We start from the raw sequence: 18,763 nt of genomic DNA, 5'->3' as shown, positions 1-18,763 counted from the left end.
TCTATGTATATCTTTAAATACAGAATGTATATTCCTTGAGGGCAGAGACTCCTTCCTTTTGTCTTTTTCTCCTTAGCAGCTGCTCAAATCATTGGGCACCTGGGTGGTTAATAAATGCTTGCTACCTAATGTCCTCCCTTATTTCTTATTTCCCCTTGATATCAATTATCTCCCTATTCTCTCTTCCTTTCTTCCAAATTAAATTATTTTAATATCTTTTGTAATTAGTTGTCTTTGCATGTTTCTCTGATTTAAGTTCTTTGAGAGCAAGGACTGTTACATTTTTGTCTTTGTATATCTTAACAAGCATTTATTAAGCATCTACTATATTCTAAGCATTATACAAATGTCTCACTAATGTCAGTCAATATCTATGCTTATTGAATTAAATGGGAACGGGATTGCCACCTTTGAGCTCCTTTTAAAGAGAATTTTCTCCTATGTCACCTCCCCTAAGTTCTCACATCTACCAATCACAGTAGAAGTTTTTCCAAAGGACTGACCATTCTTAATTCACACCTTCTTAGTTCTCAACTCCTATGGGTAGACTAAAACTTCTGAGTGAGTTCACACCTCTTTGCCCATTGCAAGTTGCCTGACCTTCATAGGTACTTAGCACCTTTTTGTATTAGATCTAAAAATAGACTTAGCTTAAGGGATTTTGCCTCACTATAAGTATGAGTTAAGTACTTTTTCATTGTTCAGTAAAGAGTTTACAACTTTATCTTCTGCTAAAGTATGCTTACATATGGGTGAAGTAGAGTTCTCACATTCCTGATCAAGTACCTTTATAGTTTAAATGGGGAATGGTCTTAACCAAATTTTATGAAGTAGGGTCTGAGAATTTTTAAGATTCACAGGATGTATGAGAAAAAGCTGTATAGTCAAGAAAGAATGAAAATTAAATATTAGTCTAGTGAGCTTGGGCTAGCATTTCTCAAAATATAATTTGGGGACCTCTGGTGGGTCTATGAGACCTTTTCAGGGGATATGCAAGGTAAACATTATTTATTAAGAATACTCTGAGATTCGAATTTCTAATATGGAAAATATTAATAGGTATAACCCACATCAAGAAAATTTTTGGGAAGAGGTCCTCAGTAATTTTTTAAAGTAAGCAGTCCTGCTAATATACTATATAAAATGCAAATGACAGAGAAAGGATGTGGAAAAATTAGAATTCTAATGCACTGTGGGTGGAATTGTGAACTAGCCCAATCATTCTGGAGAACCATTTGGAACTATAAACAAGGGGCTATAAAATTGTGTTACAAAATCCTTTGACCCACCTGTCAATTAGGCATCAATTGGGGAATGGTTGAACAAGTCATGGCATATGATTATGATGTAATACTAGTACTATGAGCAGAATGGTTTCAGAGAAACCTGGTAAGACTTGAACTCAGGAAAACAAGCGAGTGGAAACCAGAAGATTGTACATAGTAATATCGATATTGTAAGGATGATCATTCTGATCAAGAAAAAGATTCAAGACAATTTCAAAGGATCCATCCATGATTAAAAAAAAATGCTATCTCCCTTGAGAGAATTGATAACCTCTAAATGTAGATGAAATGCTTATAAAAAACACCAAACTATTTTCATTTTATTTTGCAATGTGGCTAATATGGAAATGTTTGGCATAACCTGATATGTATATCTGAAATCATTGACTCCCTTCTCAAGGAGAGGAAATGAGAGAATTTGGAACTCAAAATATTTAACTGTTTCCACAAATAATTAAAAATAAGCTTATATTTCTGTTTTACACATTGGGTCAAATTTAACTGTAGGTTCTGATAGGGAATAGCATAACTTAGTCTCCCCACCTAAGTCACTGGTAACATGATTTCTCTCAAGAAGAAAAAATCCTCTCAAATATGGGCAATGAGACAATCAAGGCTTCTTTGTTCTCCAGTATATTAGTCTGCAAAAACAAGGCAAATAGAATTTCATGAAAGTAGGTGCCAATGGGACAGGAGCAAAAACTGTTTGGAATTGGAAAATGTTTGATTCAGCAGTATAAAGAAAGGGGGCACAGATCAATTGAATTTAGCAACTGTTAAAGACCAAAAAAAGTTAGAAATGTCTAAAGAGAGTAAACTGGTAAAGTAAGAAATAGCTAATGTTAGCATAAATTCTTTGAATTTAACTCTAACATCATTCACAGAATTCCCTATACTCTTGAAATCATAAGCCTATATGCTACAAAAATGAAAAAAATCCTGAAAAGGGGTGTTAAATATATTTAATTCCAAATGAATTTTTTAAAACTGTCTTTACTTAGGAATATTCCTTTCCTCTTTGAGGAAAAGAAATTTTTGAATATTTCTTAATCTAATCAATCCTATCAAATTTTTCAGAAGGAATGTTTCATCTTAAAACAACATTTCACTTCTTTAATGAATGTTTTGCCCACTGAGAAGCAGGGCACTATATAAATTTAAGCTTACAGAAAAACAAAAACTAAAATCAACAAGGACCTAAAAACAGTATAAATCTTGCAAAAAATTATAATTGCCTTTACAAAGGTCAGTTTGAGAGTTAAATTCATAATCACCACCAGTGGGTACAACAAACTATGAAAGACGACAGAGAAAAAAATACTTTCTAAACCAACTAACACAAAAAGACAACATGAAGTTTGTATGTTATTGTCAAAATTGTGACTTAGGAAAAAATGCTAATTGAAGAAAACATTCTATCCAATATCTCAACTTGGAAACCCTAAAAAATGCATCATATATTTTGTCCAAAGTATTCATATTTATTGACCACTTTCCATAGAAATTATAGAAAACTGTGGCTTTAAAGCCACAGAATTGATTGTTAGAAAACTGAAGGTGCTTGATCCTAGACTTTGTAACAAAAGGCCTAAGACATTTTCTGAATGCACACCAATAATTAAAAAATTAATATCCATGCTGCTAAGTCTATTAAAATATTGAGACAAATGGGACTTAATTCTCTGTCATCATAGGAAAGTCTATGGACTTCAATGAAAAAGGTGTCTGGATACAGTCATCTCCCTACTTTAAAAAAGTTTGATTTTCCAATAACAAGCATACAACAGCACCAGTCTGAGTTGAATAATGGGAAATACTAACGGTGTATAAAATTGGCTTCTCTTTGGTCCTGCATTTCAGAAGAGCATTTTATTCTTCTATGGAGTTAAGCCAGAAGTGATGGTTTGAATTTTTAGAGGTAAATTTAGGATTGATGGTATGTAATGCTCAACAATTAAAGCACTTGTAATGAAATATATTAAATTCTCTTCCTGGATGCTTTTGGTGAAAGGCCCCTGGAATCCCTTGCTCTGAAATGCTATGATTCTATAATTTGTTCTTCTATTCCATTTCCCCACTCAGGTTAAAGCCTTGATGCCCATAGCATGCCATTTTAATCTTTCACTGGCCACCAAACTAGAATCCTTGAAGTCTTAAGCTTCCATTTATCTGGACAAGGGACTAATTACCAATTAACTATTTTGGTGGTGTTACTGCATAATAAATTTTTAAACAGACTAGAAAGAACCATTTCTTATATAATTCTGTGCGAATGCAAAAACTGATAGCATATAATTATAGCTAGCATTCACAAAATGCTTTAAGTACTGAAAAATTCTTCACAAAGATCTCATTTGACCCTCACAACTACCCTGAGAAGTAGATGCTGTTATTATTTCCATTTTACAGATGTAAAAACTGCCACAGAGATTCACTGATTTGCCCAAAATAATACAGACTATGAGGCTCCATTCAAAGTCAGGTATTCCTGTGCTTTACAGTGCTTTACAAATTGTATCACCTAGCTAAAACTGTACTGGGGTAACTGGATATTGAGAAAAAAAAAGGTTTTATGCAACTTAGAATGCCTGCTTTGAAGTATACATGAAGCTAGATCTCAGCTCCCACAAAGCTATTAAGATTACCTTTAATGGGGGCAGCTGGGTGGCTCAGTGGATTGAGAACCAGGCCTAGAGATGGGAGGTCCTAGGTTTAAATCTGGTGACCCTGGGCAAGTCACTTGACCCCCATTGCTACCCCTTACTACTCTTCTGCCTTGGAAGCAATTCACAGTATTGATTCCAAGGTGGAAGGGTAAAAAAAAATTACCTTTGCACCCATCCCACTACAAACTGTTCCAAATCAAGCCTGACCACTCCTGGCTCCCCCAGTTATTTAAACTGTATTTTAAGAGTAAAAGATTGTATAGGTTATCCATACTGATAACTGGATTCAGAATTATAGATGGGACCAAAAAGGTTACCTCTATAAAACGCAAGCTTTCTTGTAGCTGAATATAGATATGCAAAACTTTCAAGGAAGCTGAAGATCCGACTATTCATTATGTTATAGCAGCACCCACATGAAAAAGCAAAGCCAAGTCTTCAGTACTAAAAACTCAAAAAGATTGATGAAAAAATGTAGGAAGGTAATCTAGCAATAGCAGATGTCAAACTATACTATAAATCTGTAATCATTAAAATAATTTTGTATTAGGGAAGAAACAGAGAATGATCAATGGAACAGAATAGGTACACTATACAGAATGAGAATGTAATAATCTCAAATCCCAGCCACTGGAATAAGAACACACTACCTGACAAAAACTAGAAAACTAGAAAATAATCTGGTAGAAAGTAGGTATAGCTCAAGATCTCACACACCAAATACTGAAATAAGCTCCAAATGGTACATCATAAGCAAATTATAGTAGCATGAAAGAAATTTTCTTTTAGAGTGATGGGGGGGTGGGGGGGGAGGGGGAGATTCATCACTAAACAAAAGATAAAGAAAAAGGTCCAAAAATGGAAAATTTTGTATACACAAAAATTAAGGTTGGTTTTTTCCTCTCACAAACAAAACTAATGCATTTGTTTCTAATTTTTCTAAAGACCTAGGAAATGGATGAGTGAGGTACTACTGAAGCACGTTTTCTGGCAAAGATCTCATTTCTAAGATATCTAGGGAACTAGGTAAAATTTATGAAAATAAGTCATTTATCAACTAATAAATGGTCAAAGGATATGAATAGGAAGTTTTTGAGTAAGAAATCCAACCCAACAGTAGCATATTAAAAAAAAAATTCTAATAATTAAAGAAATGCAAATTAAAACTCAGTATCACCTCATATCCACTAGATAGGCAAAATTAGAGGGGGAACAGGAAATGATTGGGTAATTTTTTTCTTCCTCTTTCTTTCCCTCTCAGTTAAAGGGAGTCTAGATTTTAGGAGCTGAGGGAGTGCTAACAAGAGTTTAGTCAAAAACAAAGAAACAGAAGAAACCACAATAACTTAAAAAAAATGTACAGAGCAAGCTTATGGTTGGGAAATTAATGGGTCGAACTTATGAGACACTTTTAAAACAAAAATTAAATTGGTATGAATTGGAGATTCAAAGTTTCAACCCAGTATTTTCCAATTCTTTAGGGAGTCCCTTGTCTACTAAATACATTCTTTGAGAAAGAGGCATGTAAGTATAAGAGAAACTAGAATTTGGGAATTTTTACTTTTATATAAGAGGGAATGGTGGCATAACAAAGAAAACAATCTAATGGAGAACATGAAAAGAACCAACTATGACAATTATTTTAGTTGAGAGTACATCACATACTGTTTTGTCCATTCTATTATTACAGATAAGTAGGGGAACGCATTTGCCATTGTTAATTCATGATTTGCTGCAAAATGTTTCAAGAATTAAATAGATAATATCTCACATAAACATATGAAACTAATTAGTAAAATTCCTAAAGAAAGTATTTTCCAACACCCTCAATTTTTTAAGAACCAATATGACAAACTAAATGGCTAACTTCTTCCCACCTTCGAAAACCTGATTATACAGCATATTAAAACACTTTCCAATAAGCAGAGTCCTTTTCCCCATCATAAAAATACTTTCAGATCTCAGATTCCTCACCTGTAAAATGAGGAAGCATTATTATTTTGGTCTCTAAGATGTCTTCAGGTAGTAAATCTATGGATTGTCTCATTTACTACACCCATCAAAACATGTGAATTCAAGTATTATTCCTCATTCAAAAAAGGGAATGGAAGCTCAAAGAGGCCAACTGAATTGTTCAAGGTCACTTAGCTAATAAGTAACTAAGTCAGGGTATTTTAACTCCTGCCTTTTGAAGTGACTTTTTCCCATGACCTGATACTACCAAAAAAAATTTGACAATAACAATACTGAAATACCTTTACTCCCTCTCAAACTCAAGATGTAAAAATACTGAAAGTTTTATTTAAAATAAAGTGGGGGTGGGGGTGGGGGCGGAGGCAGGACAGGTGGCTCAGAGAGCCAGGCCCAGAGCTAGGAGATCCAGTGCTCAAATCTGGTTTCTTGACACTTCCTAGCTGTATGACTGGGCAAGTCACTTAATACCCGTTGCCTAATCCTTATGGCTCTTCCCATTTACACATACACAGCACTGATTCTAAGGCAGAAAGTAAGGGTTTAAAAATAAAAAATATATATTATATTTCCTCCACCAACTCCTCCTGTCCCAACTTGGGCAACATTGTAATCAAAGGAATGTCACACTGCCACAAAGGATACAAATTTGAGAAAGGCACATGGTATTCCTGATATCCTTAGGAAAAAATGTAGAGATGTGGGCTGGATAAAACAGGTGGATTTACAGACAGGCAGAACTGTAAAAGTCAGAGGTAGCCCTTTTCCCTGGCTCCTGCCTATCTTTCCAGTCTCCTAATCTACCTAGCTCATTCTCACAACCTGTGCAATTCAATGATATTGTCTTTGTTGATTCTCTGCACAAAACGCTGCCATCTCCAGAATCCATACTGTCTTCCCTCCCGACAAGACTTGTGGCTATTGCTCCCTCCATATCTGGAATATTCTCTCTTCTTGTCCACCCTCCTACCTTCCTTTCAAACCTCAGGTGAATTCTCACCTTATACAAAAAAATCTTTCCAAGTCCTCCTTAATTCTAAACACCTTCCACCTTGATTATTTCCAATTTATACTGTACATATTTTGTTTTCATATAGTTGTTTACTTGTTGTCCCCCCCATTAGACTGCAAGTTCCTGGAAGGCAGAGCCTATTTTTTGCCTTTCTTTGTATCTTCTGCCCTTGGCATGATGCCTGGCATAACAGTAAGTGCTTTTGAATTTGACTCTCCCAGCTTCCTATGGCAGTACAGTTAAGTCAAAGCATTCCACCCTTACCCCCCACATGTATCACGTACTCACTATTTGCCTGGCACAGTGTTAAGTACTGGGGATACAAAGAAAACAGACAGTGACAGAGGTGAGATGTGAATCTGGGTTCATTCATATTCACATCCAGTGTTATTTCGATTATACCCACAATACCAAACTGTGACTTTTTAAACAATGATTGGTTCAAAATAGTAAGTGCTGAATTACTCTAAATGTTAAAGCAGAGGCTGGGGTTCCTATATTACTCCAAAGATATGTAAACATATTCCCAATGAGATGATATTTTTATAATGAAAATTATTATTACTGGACTGGCCTCTAAAGTCTCTAAACTCTAAGATAACACAACTACCTGTCACAGAATCCTCACACACTCCCTATAGCACTGCTTCCCAACCACTCCCCAACATATCCATTTATATTTACAGGACTGCCTTAGTAATAAAATTAGTATGCTAGCTTAATATACTTAAACGGAATAATCCTATATAAATTACAAAGAACAAAAATCAAGCTTCTTCCTAACCCCCCAGTGGAAGCAAGGTTAGCCTTTCACTCCCAGAGGGATTTAACCCTCATACTAATACAAAATGGATTAAGCATATCCCATTAATAGACTGATTAGTAGACAATTCAGCAGGTTAGTTTAGGATTTAAAAGAAATAGCTATATAAGTAGCTATCTGAGGAGTAATTTCAATCACTGGAACCAAGAGTCTGAACTTAAAAGCTGGGATATTAAGAGAAATTTGTAGAAGCCTCCCCCTTCAGCATCCCTACCTTAAATTTCTTCCCTTTCCAATATGTTCTCATCAAAGTGATAGTCCTAAAGCACAGATCTAAACAGTTCACTCTCCAGGTTTAAGTACAAAAAAATTTAAACATAATTATTTAGGTAAAATTGTAAAATATTATATATAAAGTTTAAAAGATTGAAAACTGTAGACTAGGAAAGAGTGCAATTAAGATAAATCTAATTGCTGGATAAACAACTGAATTCAGAATGTTTAGTAGTGTACGTTTCCCACCTAGAGTGGCTTCCAATAGAGTACTTCAGGGGTTCTATATTTGGCCCCATCCTGTACAATATTTTAAGGAAAAAAAATCAGTGATGCAGACAAATACATAAAAGGCAGATATAAAATCTATAAATAATAGAAACTGGGTAAAGTTAACCCACAGATAAGAGAATCAAGATTAAAAAAAGAGAAACGGGATGAATAGGCAAGTCAAACCCAGACAGATACAAAAACCTCATTATTATACATAATATAGAACCATGGACTAAAAACAACTTAGCTTAACAGGAATTTTAAAAAAAGTTTTAAGTTGACCATAAGTCTACTTCAAGGAGCCCAAAGTACAATGTTAATGCTTTTTTAAAAAGGGGTGAGGGTGGGGAGGAGATGGCTCAGTGGCCTAGGCCAGAGGATCCTGAATCAAAAGCAGCCCCAGGCACTTCCCAGCTGAGTGACCCTGGGCAAGTTAACCCCCATTCCCTAGCCCTTACTGCTCTTCAGGCTAGGAACCAATACACAGTATTGATTCTAAGATGGAAGGTATAGGTTTAAAGGGGGGAAGAGGGACAGTATCAGGCTACTAACTGAATAACAATATTAAGGGAAGATATAAGTATATTCTGTATTAGTCAGAAAATATATAGAGTATCATGTTCTGTTCTTGGCACCACAATTATTGGACACTTACTGGCAGTCTAGTACTAAGTCTAGTAAGAACAACCAGAATAATAAAAATATTAGGATCCACAACACAATGAGAATGGTCACCTGGTGATTTTTATCTAAGCCTGAAGACTTTAGTAAGGTCGTGATAATAGTCTTTAAAAACTTGAAATACTGTCAATGTAAGTGACACAGAATACTTCATGCCCATAGTTAGGCTGAGAAAAAACTAGGTCCAATACAAAGAAGCTATAGATAACTAAGGAAAATATTTTGTAACCAGAATGAAATGGGCTGCCCTCTAAAGTAGAGCCCACTATTCATGAAGAGGTAGGATCATTATCTATTGTGAAGTGCTACAGAGGATTCTTCTTTTCAGCACAATTGGGGTTAAAATGGTCTCTAATATCTATAATTCTATGAAAAAGTTTCTGCTAAAAATTCATCAGAATTTTTCAAGATGGGGGTGGGGGGGAACTGGGTAGCTCAGTGGATTGAGAGCCAGACCTAGAGATGGGAGGCCCTAGGTTCAAATCTGGACTCAGATACTTTCTAGCTGTGTGTCCCTGGACAAGTCACTTGACCCCCATTGCCTAGTCCTATCACTCTTCTGCCTCGGAACCAATACACAGTATTGATTACAAGATGGAAGGTAAGGGTTAAAAAAAAAAAGAAATTTCTCAAGACAGGATAATCCATAGACTCCCTTTAATTAGTTGCAAACTTATTAAAATTAAAAAGGTTGCTGACATGTTAAATGCTTAAACTAAAAAGAAATAGTACAATTGTAAAGCACTAAAAATTACTCTGGATAAATGTAAGCTTTTGTAATTCATGTTCTCAAAAACCATGTGGTTAGTTTATAAAACTATTATTAGTTTATATATTTAAAATGTTTCAAGTTATAAACCATTTTGACTTTTAAAATATATTGCTGCTATTTGTTTCTACAATTCTATGTTCAAACAAACAAACAAACAAACAAACAAAAAAACGGGAACCTTTAAAATTCTTTAGATATGTGACAATAGGACCAATGAGCAAAACTCTACTTAGTATGGCATATTGAGGAATACTAAGCTTAGAATTTGGGTACCTTATTATTGTTGTTGTTACTATTAATTTATATAACTAAGTTTTGAAAATTATTTTATGTTCTTAATAATCGTGAGGTTACATAGGTCATTATGTCCATTTTACAGGCAAAGAAATTGAGTGAAATTACGTGACAGGACTATATAGCTAGTGTCTGAAGTACGATTCAAACTCGGGTTTTTGTGATTCCCAAGTCGAGCACCCTGGGCACTCCAACATCTGGCTGCCTAAAATCCTTGTGCTGTTATTATACACAGGCCTCAGTTTCTTCATTTGTAAAACAGGAATAGGACTTCCTATATGCCACGATTTAGGGTGGGGAGGAAAAACTTATTTTTTATTAATTTATTAGTAAAGTAATACCTTGTATTAGACTATTTTATCATCCTATCTCATTGTTTTCCAATGTGTAGAAAGAGAAAAATAAGGAAGAGGAGTTGAGTTTTTGGGGAAAGGTAATGAGTTCTATTTTGGAAATGGCTACTAGATGCCAACTGTATATCCAGTTGGCAATTTGTTTAACAGGAAGTAGTTAATCCTAGAACAGAGAGCAAGAAAGTGCTTGTCAAAGCAATAAGTATTTAAATTCTTAAAGGCAAGGACATCTCTGGAGATACAAAGAAAGGGAAAAACACTATCCTGGACCTCAAGAACCTCACATCCTAATGAAGATAACAGGTAAACAAGTATGTATATACAAGATATATATACAGAGTAAAGATAATCTCTGAGGGAAGTAGTGATAAAGGTTTCTGCAAAAGGTGGGAAAACGTTCTAGGCCTGAGGATCAGTGAAAATGAAGGAGTTGTCTTATGCAAGGATTAACAGGAAGCTACTAGAGTTTGCTTAGGGGAGTGAAAAGGAGTATGGATGTTACATGGTCAAACTTATACTTTAGAAATCATTTTGGCAGCTGAGTGCAAGATGGACTGCATCATCTAGAGATTTCAAGCAGGGAGACCAACTAAAAAACAAGTGCAATAATCCAGGTATGAAGTAATGAGAGCCTGTACCAGGGTAGTGGCAGTCAGGAGAGAAAATGAACAAACAGGGAAACATCCTGAAGATTAAAATATATAGATCCGATTTGTGGAGATGATAAATGAACTCAGAAAGCTGGAAGGGAAAGGGGGGGGGGGGGATGAGAGACATGAAAGAGACACACTATGGCAGGACAGAGCCTTGGGCAATAGGAGTGATGGCAAACCTTTTAGACATCACAAGCCAACCCCCCCCTCCCCCAACTTACATATATAGGGGTGGAAGAAAGGGAGAGTGGCTTAGGAGCTCAGTTCAGGGGAAGGAGTAAGTGCTTCCCCTGGACAGCTGGGCAGAGGGGTGGGGATTCACGGAGAGGGAGAAGGGAGCAGCTCCACCAGAGTCCCTTTCACCTTTCTAGTAACTTATTCTTGTAGGCAAGGACATCTCTGTGCCATGTTTGGCACCCATGCCATAGGTTAGCCATCAGGGAAGTATACCCACAGAGAACAGAATAGATATGATCCAGCAAGAGACTGAAAAAAGAATAGTAAGGAAGATAGAAGGCCCAAGTAAGAGCAATTATAGGGGATAGTTATTAACAATGTCAAATCCTGTACAGGTCCAATATATGTAGATTGAAATAAGGATACTTAATTTAGCAGTTAAGAGATCACTGGTAACGTTGGAGAGAGCAGTTTCAGTCAGTTTAAGTGGCCATGTATAAAGAAAATACATTTGAAGAAACTGAGAATTATATCAGTATAATTTTTCAATCTTTCAAAAATTGTGCTGCACAGAGAGCTATTCATCATTACCAATCTATCAACAAGTATTTAATGTATGCCTTCTATGTGCTAGGTGCTGGGGGATATAAAGGTAAAAACGAAAAGGCTCTTACTGTCAAAGAGTTTACATTCTATCAATAAAGCTTTATTCTACTTTAACAGTTAGGAGATGCCTTTTCTTAATTCTAAAATTGATGGCATTCAGAATACTATAGAGCATTGTGTATGGTATCAAAATAAGTTAGCTTTTCCAACACTATAATTATAGTTATGGAGATAAGTCATTCTTTTCATAATGGAGTTGATTTTTTTTACCCTGGCTCTTTAGAGGACTTTGAGGTTGAATGCTCCAATTATGGAATATCAACAATATCTTTCTATTCCTTAAAATACTGTCTTCAAGGCTTCTATAATTTTTTTAAAAGCTACAAAAATCTTTGCCTCAATCATTTCATTCCCCAGGGCCAACCTTCAAAAACCAGTTTTTATCTATCAAATATGTTTCATAACATATGAATATATGTGCTTTCATTCCTCAAGTTTGGCTGATCACTATTCTAGAGAATTACATTATAAAGATCTGTAAAAAATTTTCACTTGCTCATAGTCCAAATCACAAACATTAAATTTCTTCTTAATTAAAATCTAAATTAGATTGAAATTTATAATGAGCAGCATTTTCTTTAATAATTCTTTGACTAGTAATTCACATATACTAGAAAACATAAAATGATTTTCAATTAAATATAACATTTACCTTGCAACATTGTATAAACTATTGTTTCATCTTTACCTAAATATGCTAATCTAGCTTTGCCAATATTTTGAATATTTGCTCCCATCTTAGATTTTCTCTATAGTAGGAGGAAGGGGGTGGAGAACACCCTTTGGTAATCTGAAATGTTATAAAAGTATATATTTTTAAAAGCTCATGGGCCCTAGGTTCAGAACCCCTGAACTATAATCATCTTTAAAAAAAAAATTTTTTTTTAAGGTAAACAATTGAAATCTTCAGCAATTCAAACTACAGATCAGGGCAAAGTTAGTCCATGAATTCCTTTGCCAGTAATCACAAACATTCTCCCATCCTTTCCTACAGACTAATGTCATTTCCTAGGCTTCAAGTTAAAAAAATTAAAGCACACTGACAAACTTTCCAATTGATGTGACTGCCTCTCCCAACCACTACTTTATTTCTCATTGGGGAATAGTTACTTCTGAATTGGACCAACCACTTTTACTTTCTAATCACTGGTTCTGTTCTTAACCCTCAATAATCTAATTTTCATCCTTACAACTTTCCCAAAACTGTCTTAAAATGACCAAAGTCCTTCTTTTGGACATTTCCAATGGTCTTTTCTAGTCGATATTCTCTGCTGCATCTAATACTGCCAATGATAACCACCTCTTTTAAAACTCTTCTTCCCTAGTCTCCACCACATCATTGTGCCATTTTCTTTTTCTATGTTTTTAGCATTTCTTTGCTGGTCAAACTTGACCACCTGCCATAAGCACTTCAAATCCAGTACTAGACAAAGCCATTGCTCTTTTCCCTCTCCCACTACCCTGGAGAACCCTATTCAGTTCTCCCTTAGATAGCTACTAAAGTCTATCCTTCCTCAGATAAGCACCTTTCTATATTACTGAAACAACCATAGATCACAGATTTACAACTAGAAAGGATATCTTCTAGCCCAATCGAATACCTTCTTTTATGGGGGAGAAAAATTAGGCCTAGAGAAGATAAGTGACTTGCCCATGGCCACACAGGTGCACAGCAGTGCAATTATGCAAAGCTAGATCATCTGATTCCAAATCCAGATCTCTTTTCCCAATACCAGGCATAGCAGGCTTTCCTTTTCCACTTGTTCCTAATGCTAGAATAATCTTGTGCCAACAGTCTACAAACAGGCATCATTCCTGGGCCCAGAAATTTGCATTTACCCAAAAAGTGGTCTCACATCTAGATCATCAGCTTTTAAAGAATAACAGTTATATTTTACTTTTATATCTTTCAAAGAACCAAAAGTAGTTTTTTTTATGAAGTAGCCATTTAAAACAGTGTTTGTTAAATGAATAAATTCCTCTACTTGGCATCCAAGTTATTCCAAATTATGTTACCAACCTAATTTTCTAGCATATTCTTACCAAAAAACTCTCAACCTACAGCCAGGAGAATCCACTTGCTGACCTCTACATAAATTCTGCCCAAGCCCTTGCAGATATCTGCAATGTTTCTACTTTCTTCAATCACATCACTAGTATTTCAAAAACAATGCTCAAAAATTCACTTCTAATAGTATATAATTGATCTCTCCTAAATCTTTATTCTTAAATTTCTTTTGTTATGCAGATTTGATTTGTACAAGCAACTAAATTGTTAATAACTAGATTCCAAGTACCAAATGTTTAAAGACAAATGAGTTTCTCAACTAGCACCATTATCCACTGGTATCTACCAGGTGAACATGAGATACTTTTAATATTAATCTCAGTAAAAATAAGCCATAATCTGATGCAAATCAAATCACAAAATTTAATGTGAAGATTCATAAAATATCATAAGATATTTGAAGATGGCCCTTATGGCAATGGAAAGACTTCTGATACGTGTAAATAAGTTTTGATGAATTACCAAAGATTCATCAAAGATCTATGCACCAGGAGTGATATAAAAGGTATCAAGAATATGAAAAGCATGTAGGCCATTCACATTTAAAGAATGAGAACTGCACTAGGGCTCAAGAAACATGAAAACAAGAATTTTCAGTCTCAAGAACAGATGCCCTATGTGAGAGTTTGTCAGGAATCACCAGGTACAAGGAATGAGCACTACCTGCATAGATGAGTAAGATCATGGATATTATTTCAGTAATTACAAGTACTATTCACTATACTATTCCAAAAGTATGAATGGCCCCATGTCAATCTATTTCTAAAAAATGCTCTTTAGTTGGTTCATATACTACACTACAGACAGAGCAGAAGGGACATTTAAAATTCCTTTGCAACACAGAAAGTACTTTTGGTAAGGGTGAAATACATTATCATTTACTATTATCATACAAAAAATACAAGCAGGATCAATCTATATTTTATAGGCTGTGAAGGACACGAGAATTTTGTCCCAAATAATCAACAAATATTTGTTTACCACATAATATGTCAGACATTGTATTAAGTGCTGAAAATGCAAGGAACAGCAAAAAACAGTCCTGCTTTCAAGGAGTTCATAATCTAATGAAGACAATGTGCGTGCAAGATATATGTCCATAACAAAAAAAAAGTAACTAAAATATAAAGTTCAATAATAAATTTAACCACAAATTAGCATGTTAGGCACCTGCATGCTAGGAATTGTAGATACAAAAATGAAAAGAGGTACACTATCCACTTATGAGAATATATTCTATGAGAGGTACATGTATACATTATATATAAAAATGAGAATTTATGTGATTAGGGAAACATGGAAACAGGTCTCATGTAGAACATTGGACCTGAGCTTAGCTTTTTAAGGAAACTAGAAAGACTGAAAAATGGAGATTAGCAAGCCAAGCATTCCAAAAGAGTGGGAAAGCCTGTGCAAAGGCAAGGAATGTGATATGTAAGAACATCACAAAGGCCAGTTTGGCTGGATATCAGTGTGTGGAGGTAAATAACAACACATCTGGAAAGGTAGGATGGAGTCAGTTTGTGAAAGGCTTTGAAGATCACAGAAGTCTATTAGAGGTAACAAGGTCATTGGAGTTAAGAGTAATTTGTGCTTCAAGAAAACTACTTTGGCAAATACATGTAATAGACCATAAACAAAAAAAAAATACTAAAAAATAATGTTCAATCAATTAACACTGGAGAAGAGAGGCCTGTAGACCAATTAAGAGACCACTGCAATAGTCCAGGTCTCATCTAGTGTGATGGTTATGGCAGTGAAAAGAAGGGAAGATAAAAGATGTAATGCAACTGAAGATCAATTTGGTTTTGTCATTTAAAATTTTTTCCTTAATATTAGTAAATAAATTTATCCCTGTCCATACTTTTCTGAATCTAATCTAGGTTGTCACCAATAACACTAGTCAGAAATAGAAAGTATTATGACTCAGAAAACCAATACATTAAGTGTCAGATTCCTACGTAACATTGTTAATGTACACTCATATGAACTTTCATTATGTTACTCTTTCCCCAATGTCACAAGTATCCATTTACTGGAAGTAGATTAATCATAAGGCAGTTAGGCATGACTTACTACCTAGGAACACTGTTCTTTACAAACCATGCCACATACCCTCTTTTCCACAAATATAGTATTTAAAGTCATCATTTGCAGTTACCCAAATGACTCACTTTCAAGTCAATGCTCAACTGCTACTCAGTCTCCCAAGTAATAGTCATACTTTTGAATAAGTCTTTAGGAATAAATTTTTACACAAAAATTATAGGCTTGTGAAGGAATAGACAAGAGGTATTAGAATGGAACTATAAAAACTACTGCAGAGATAACAATATTTTCAAGTAGAGGATAAGAAGCAGAAAGATGGGACACTGTGATAGTAACTAGCAATAAAGGGGGGGGGGGGTAATTCCTGAAGGGGAGAATCTGATCTCTGAAATGAATTAAGGTATTAAGTGTTAATGAGGCAGAAAGAAAAGATTACTGCATGATAAAGTTGATGAAATTGCTTTTGAAGAATTAGTTAAATAATATAGTTCAAGTGAACAACCCCAAAACTAAACCTTGAATTTACATAGTTAACTGTTTCAGAATAAAAGCTCTTATAACTAGTCAAAAAGATAGTGTCAGTTAGAATCTATTTTATGTATACTACGTTTAAAGGCGACCAAGTGGGAATATGCTTGTCTTTAAGGCTTTCTTCATCCTAAAAAATAAAACTTTTCAAGTCATTTTTCCCAGAACAGCTAGTTCTGAAGTAAAATTAAATAAAACATATCATTGAACATAAATAATTAGCTCATCAGACCTTAAAGTTGCCTGTAATCGCAATCCTGTGCCTTCACAAAAAAAGCTTAAAATAAAAACTTGCCAATACCTACTATCATTAAGTGGAAAAGTGAAAAATGCCTACTTCAATTTTTCAATGCAAGATTTTTAAACTTTCTTGTTAATGAGCCATACAGAGCAAGAAGAGAGCCCATGCATATCCCTAAAACATCACCTTAATTATCATGGACTAGGAAATCAAAATCCACTTTTTGTACTGGAGTTAATAACTACTGGTAGCTTACCCTCTTTTGTTTCTTTTTGGTGAAACTCATCAACTGTCAACAGATTTTAAAAAATTCAATCTAGGGTCTTTCTGGTGCATCAGAGAGAAATCCTCTTTCCTCATTCTATTCCCAACAGGGGGTTCGGTACTAGCTCATCTGGAATCTCGACCCTGATAGCAGTCCATGAATGGCAGAACCATAAACGATAGAGTCCACACGGAAATCCGGACGTTTTGGGGAATCAGCAAAACGGGGATTTCGGGAAAACAAAAACCTACCCCAAGTGAACATCGTACACATCCCATTGTCTACCAGCCCCACCACGGAGTCCAGCACGTTATCCCTTTGTAAGGAGGCTCAGATTAGCCCTCGATCCTCACTCTGGGTTCTAAGGCAAGGGATGCCCATCCGGCTCCCTCCTCTCCTCACTCCAAAGGCCCCCCCTTTTAGCCCTCCCCCACCCCGGTCTCCCGCGGGGTGGCTGCAGAGGCCTAGGGGGAGGAAAGACACCAACGCCCTCCTCCGACTTGGGCGGCATGTCCTCAGCGGAAGTTGGATTGATCCAGGTTCCGCAAGAAGGGGTTTTTCTTTCTCTTTCTCTTTTTTTCCTTTGCCGGTTCAGGTCCTTAACCCCGTCCCTCCCACACACTCTCTCCAAGGGACGCTCCCTCAAGAGGCTCCGGCCCACCCACGGGGAAGAGTCGCCCTCCGCCCAGTCAAGCTGGGCGCAGGCTCGGCCTTCAATCACACCCTGCAGGCCACATGGAGGGGGGGGGGGGGGCTCCCGCTTCCCGCTCAGTCGGACCGCAGAGGCCTCCAGCACGGCCTAAGAGTCAGGAGGGTAAGGCGAGGGGAAGACAAGGAGTCCACACGGCAGCTCTCATGCCCGATGCCCTCCGCCCCTCCCGAAGGGCCCCTTCCTCTACCGCCCGCTCGGGCCCAGACGTCCCCGCCGCGGCGGCGCAAGCTCCTTACCGGCCGGTGTGGGTGGGTGGGGAACGCGGGGTGTGTGTGTGAGCGAGTGTCGCGCCCGCAGAGGAGTCTTGGCCCGGCTCCGGTCCGGGAGGGGAAAGGGTCTGGGGAAGGGTTAAGGGGAAAGGGGGGGGAGGTGGGTGGCGGGCTACCGAGCCAGGAAATCAGAGGCCGGCGTCAGAGAAACCGACCAAGCGCGGCCGCCGCTTCCAGTAAAGGAGAGCGAGAGAGCGAGAGACGAGCAAGATGGCGGACAGCCAGCCCGGACGTCCTACGTCATCTCGCAGACGCACGTAAGGCGAGTCCGTCTCTCTCTCTCTCTCTCTCTCTCTTCCTCTAATCCCACGCCTCCCTCCGGCGGGACCCTAAGAACGGGCAGATCACGTGGGGACGCGTTGGGTTGAGCGTGGGGGGATGGGAGGAGGGCGAGACGCTCTGCCACCTCTTGGGATGTACTTGCTATCGCAGTCGAACGGTTACCCATTTCGGTTCCGAGGCGGCGGCCGTGTGGACTACGACGGGGAGCATGCTGCTGCACTTCGGCGTCCTTACGGAGATGCCCGGGGAGGGGGAAATGCGGCCCACCTCAAGGCTTGCTCTGGCTCGCGCACCTTGCGGAAGCTCTCAGTCTTTGGGAACCGTCCCTATGGCTGTCCTGCGGAAGAGTCTGTGTGCATTCCAAGACGTCGGGTTACTGAAACAGCAATTTGCACCAGGCATTATGGCTTTCATATACATTTTTAAAAAACAAACAACCCTTAAATAGCTGAAATGCAGAACTAGTATTATTTTATATTTGTAAAGCACTTTTGCAAACCATAAAGTAG

The 18,763-nt window shown here is 37.1% G+C and overlaps 2 protein-coding genes across 12 annotated transcripts in view; one reads left to right on the top strand and one right to left on the bottom strand.

Moving 5' to 3' along the window:
• Positions 1 to 18,231, bottom strand: part of LOC100020287 (protein PRRC2C) — a 96,597-nt gene extending 78,366 nt beyond the window's left edge. For 8 of the 11 annotated variants that reach the window (XM_056815536.1, XM_056815546.1, XM_056815541.1 and 5 more), the window contains exon 1: positions 17,940 to 18,231. The gene's annotated coding sequence lies outside the window, so the exon portion shown is untranslated. Of the gene's footprint in view, positions 1 to 1,829; positions 1,928 to 16,982; positions 17,507 to 17,939 lie in introns of those variants that run through there. The other 3 variants (XM_056815538.1, XM_056815540.1, XM_056815537.1) reach the window with 3 other exon arrangements.
• The window catches only part of LOC130456891 (myocilin-like), a 9,636-nt gene continuing 8,726 nt past the window's right edge, over positions 17,854 to 18,763 (top strand). The window contains exons 1-2 of the mRNA XM_056814610.1: positions 17,854 to 18,229; positions 18,307 to 18,621. Of these exons, the coding sequence (XP_056670588.1) occupies positions 17,854 to 18,229; positions 18,307 to 18,621 (691 nt within the window). The remainder of the gene's footprint in view (positions 18,230 to 18,306; positions 18,622 to 18,763) is intronic.

The sequence above is a fragment of the Monodelphis domestica genome, chromosome 2 (genome assembly GCF_027887165.1).
Source record: "Monodelphis domestica isolate mMonDom1 chromosome 2, mMonDom1.pri, whole genome shotgun sequence".
Classification (NCBI taxonomy): domain Eukaryota; kingdom Metazoa; phylum Chordata; class Mammalia; order Didelphimorphia; family Didelphidae; genus Monodelphis; species Monodelphis domestica.
This window is presented reverse-complemented; position numbering and strand designations above follow the sequence as displayed.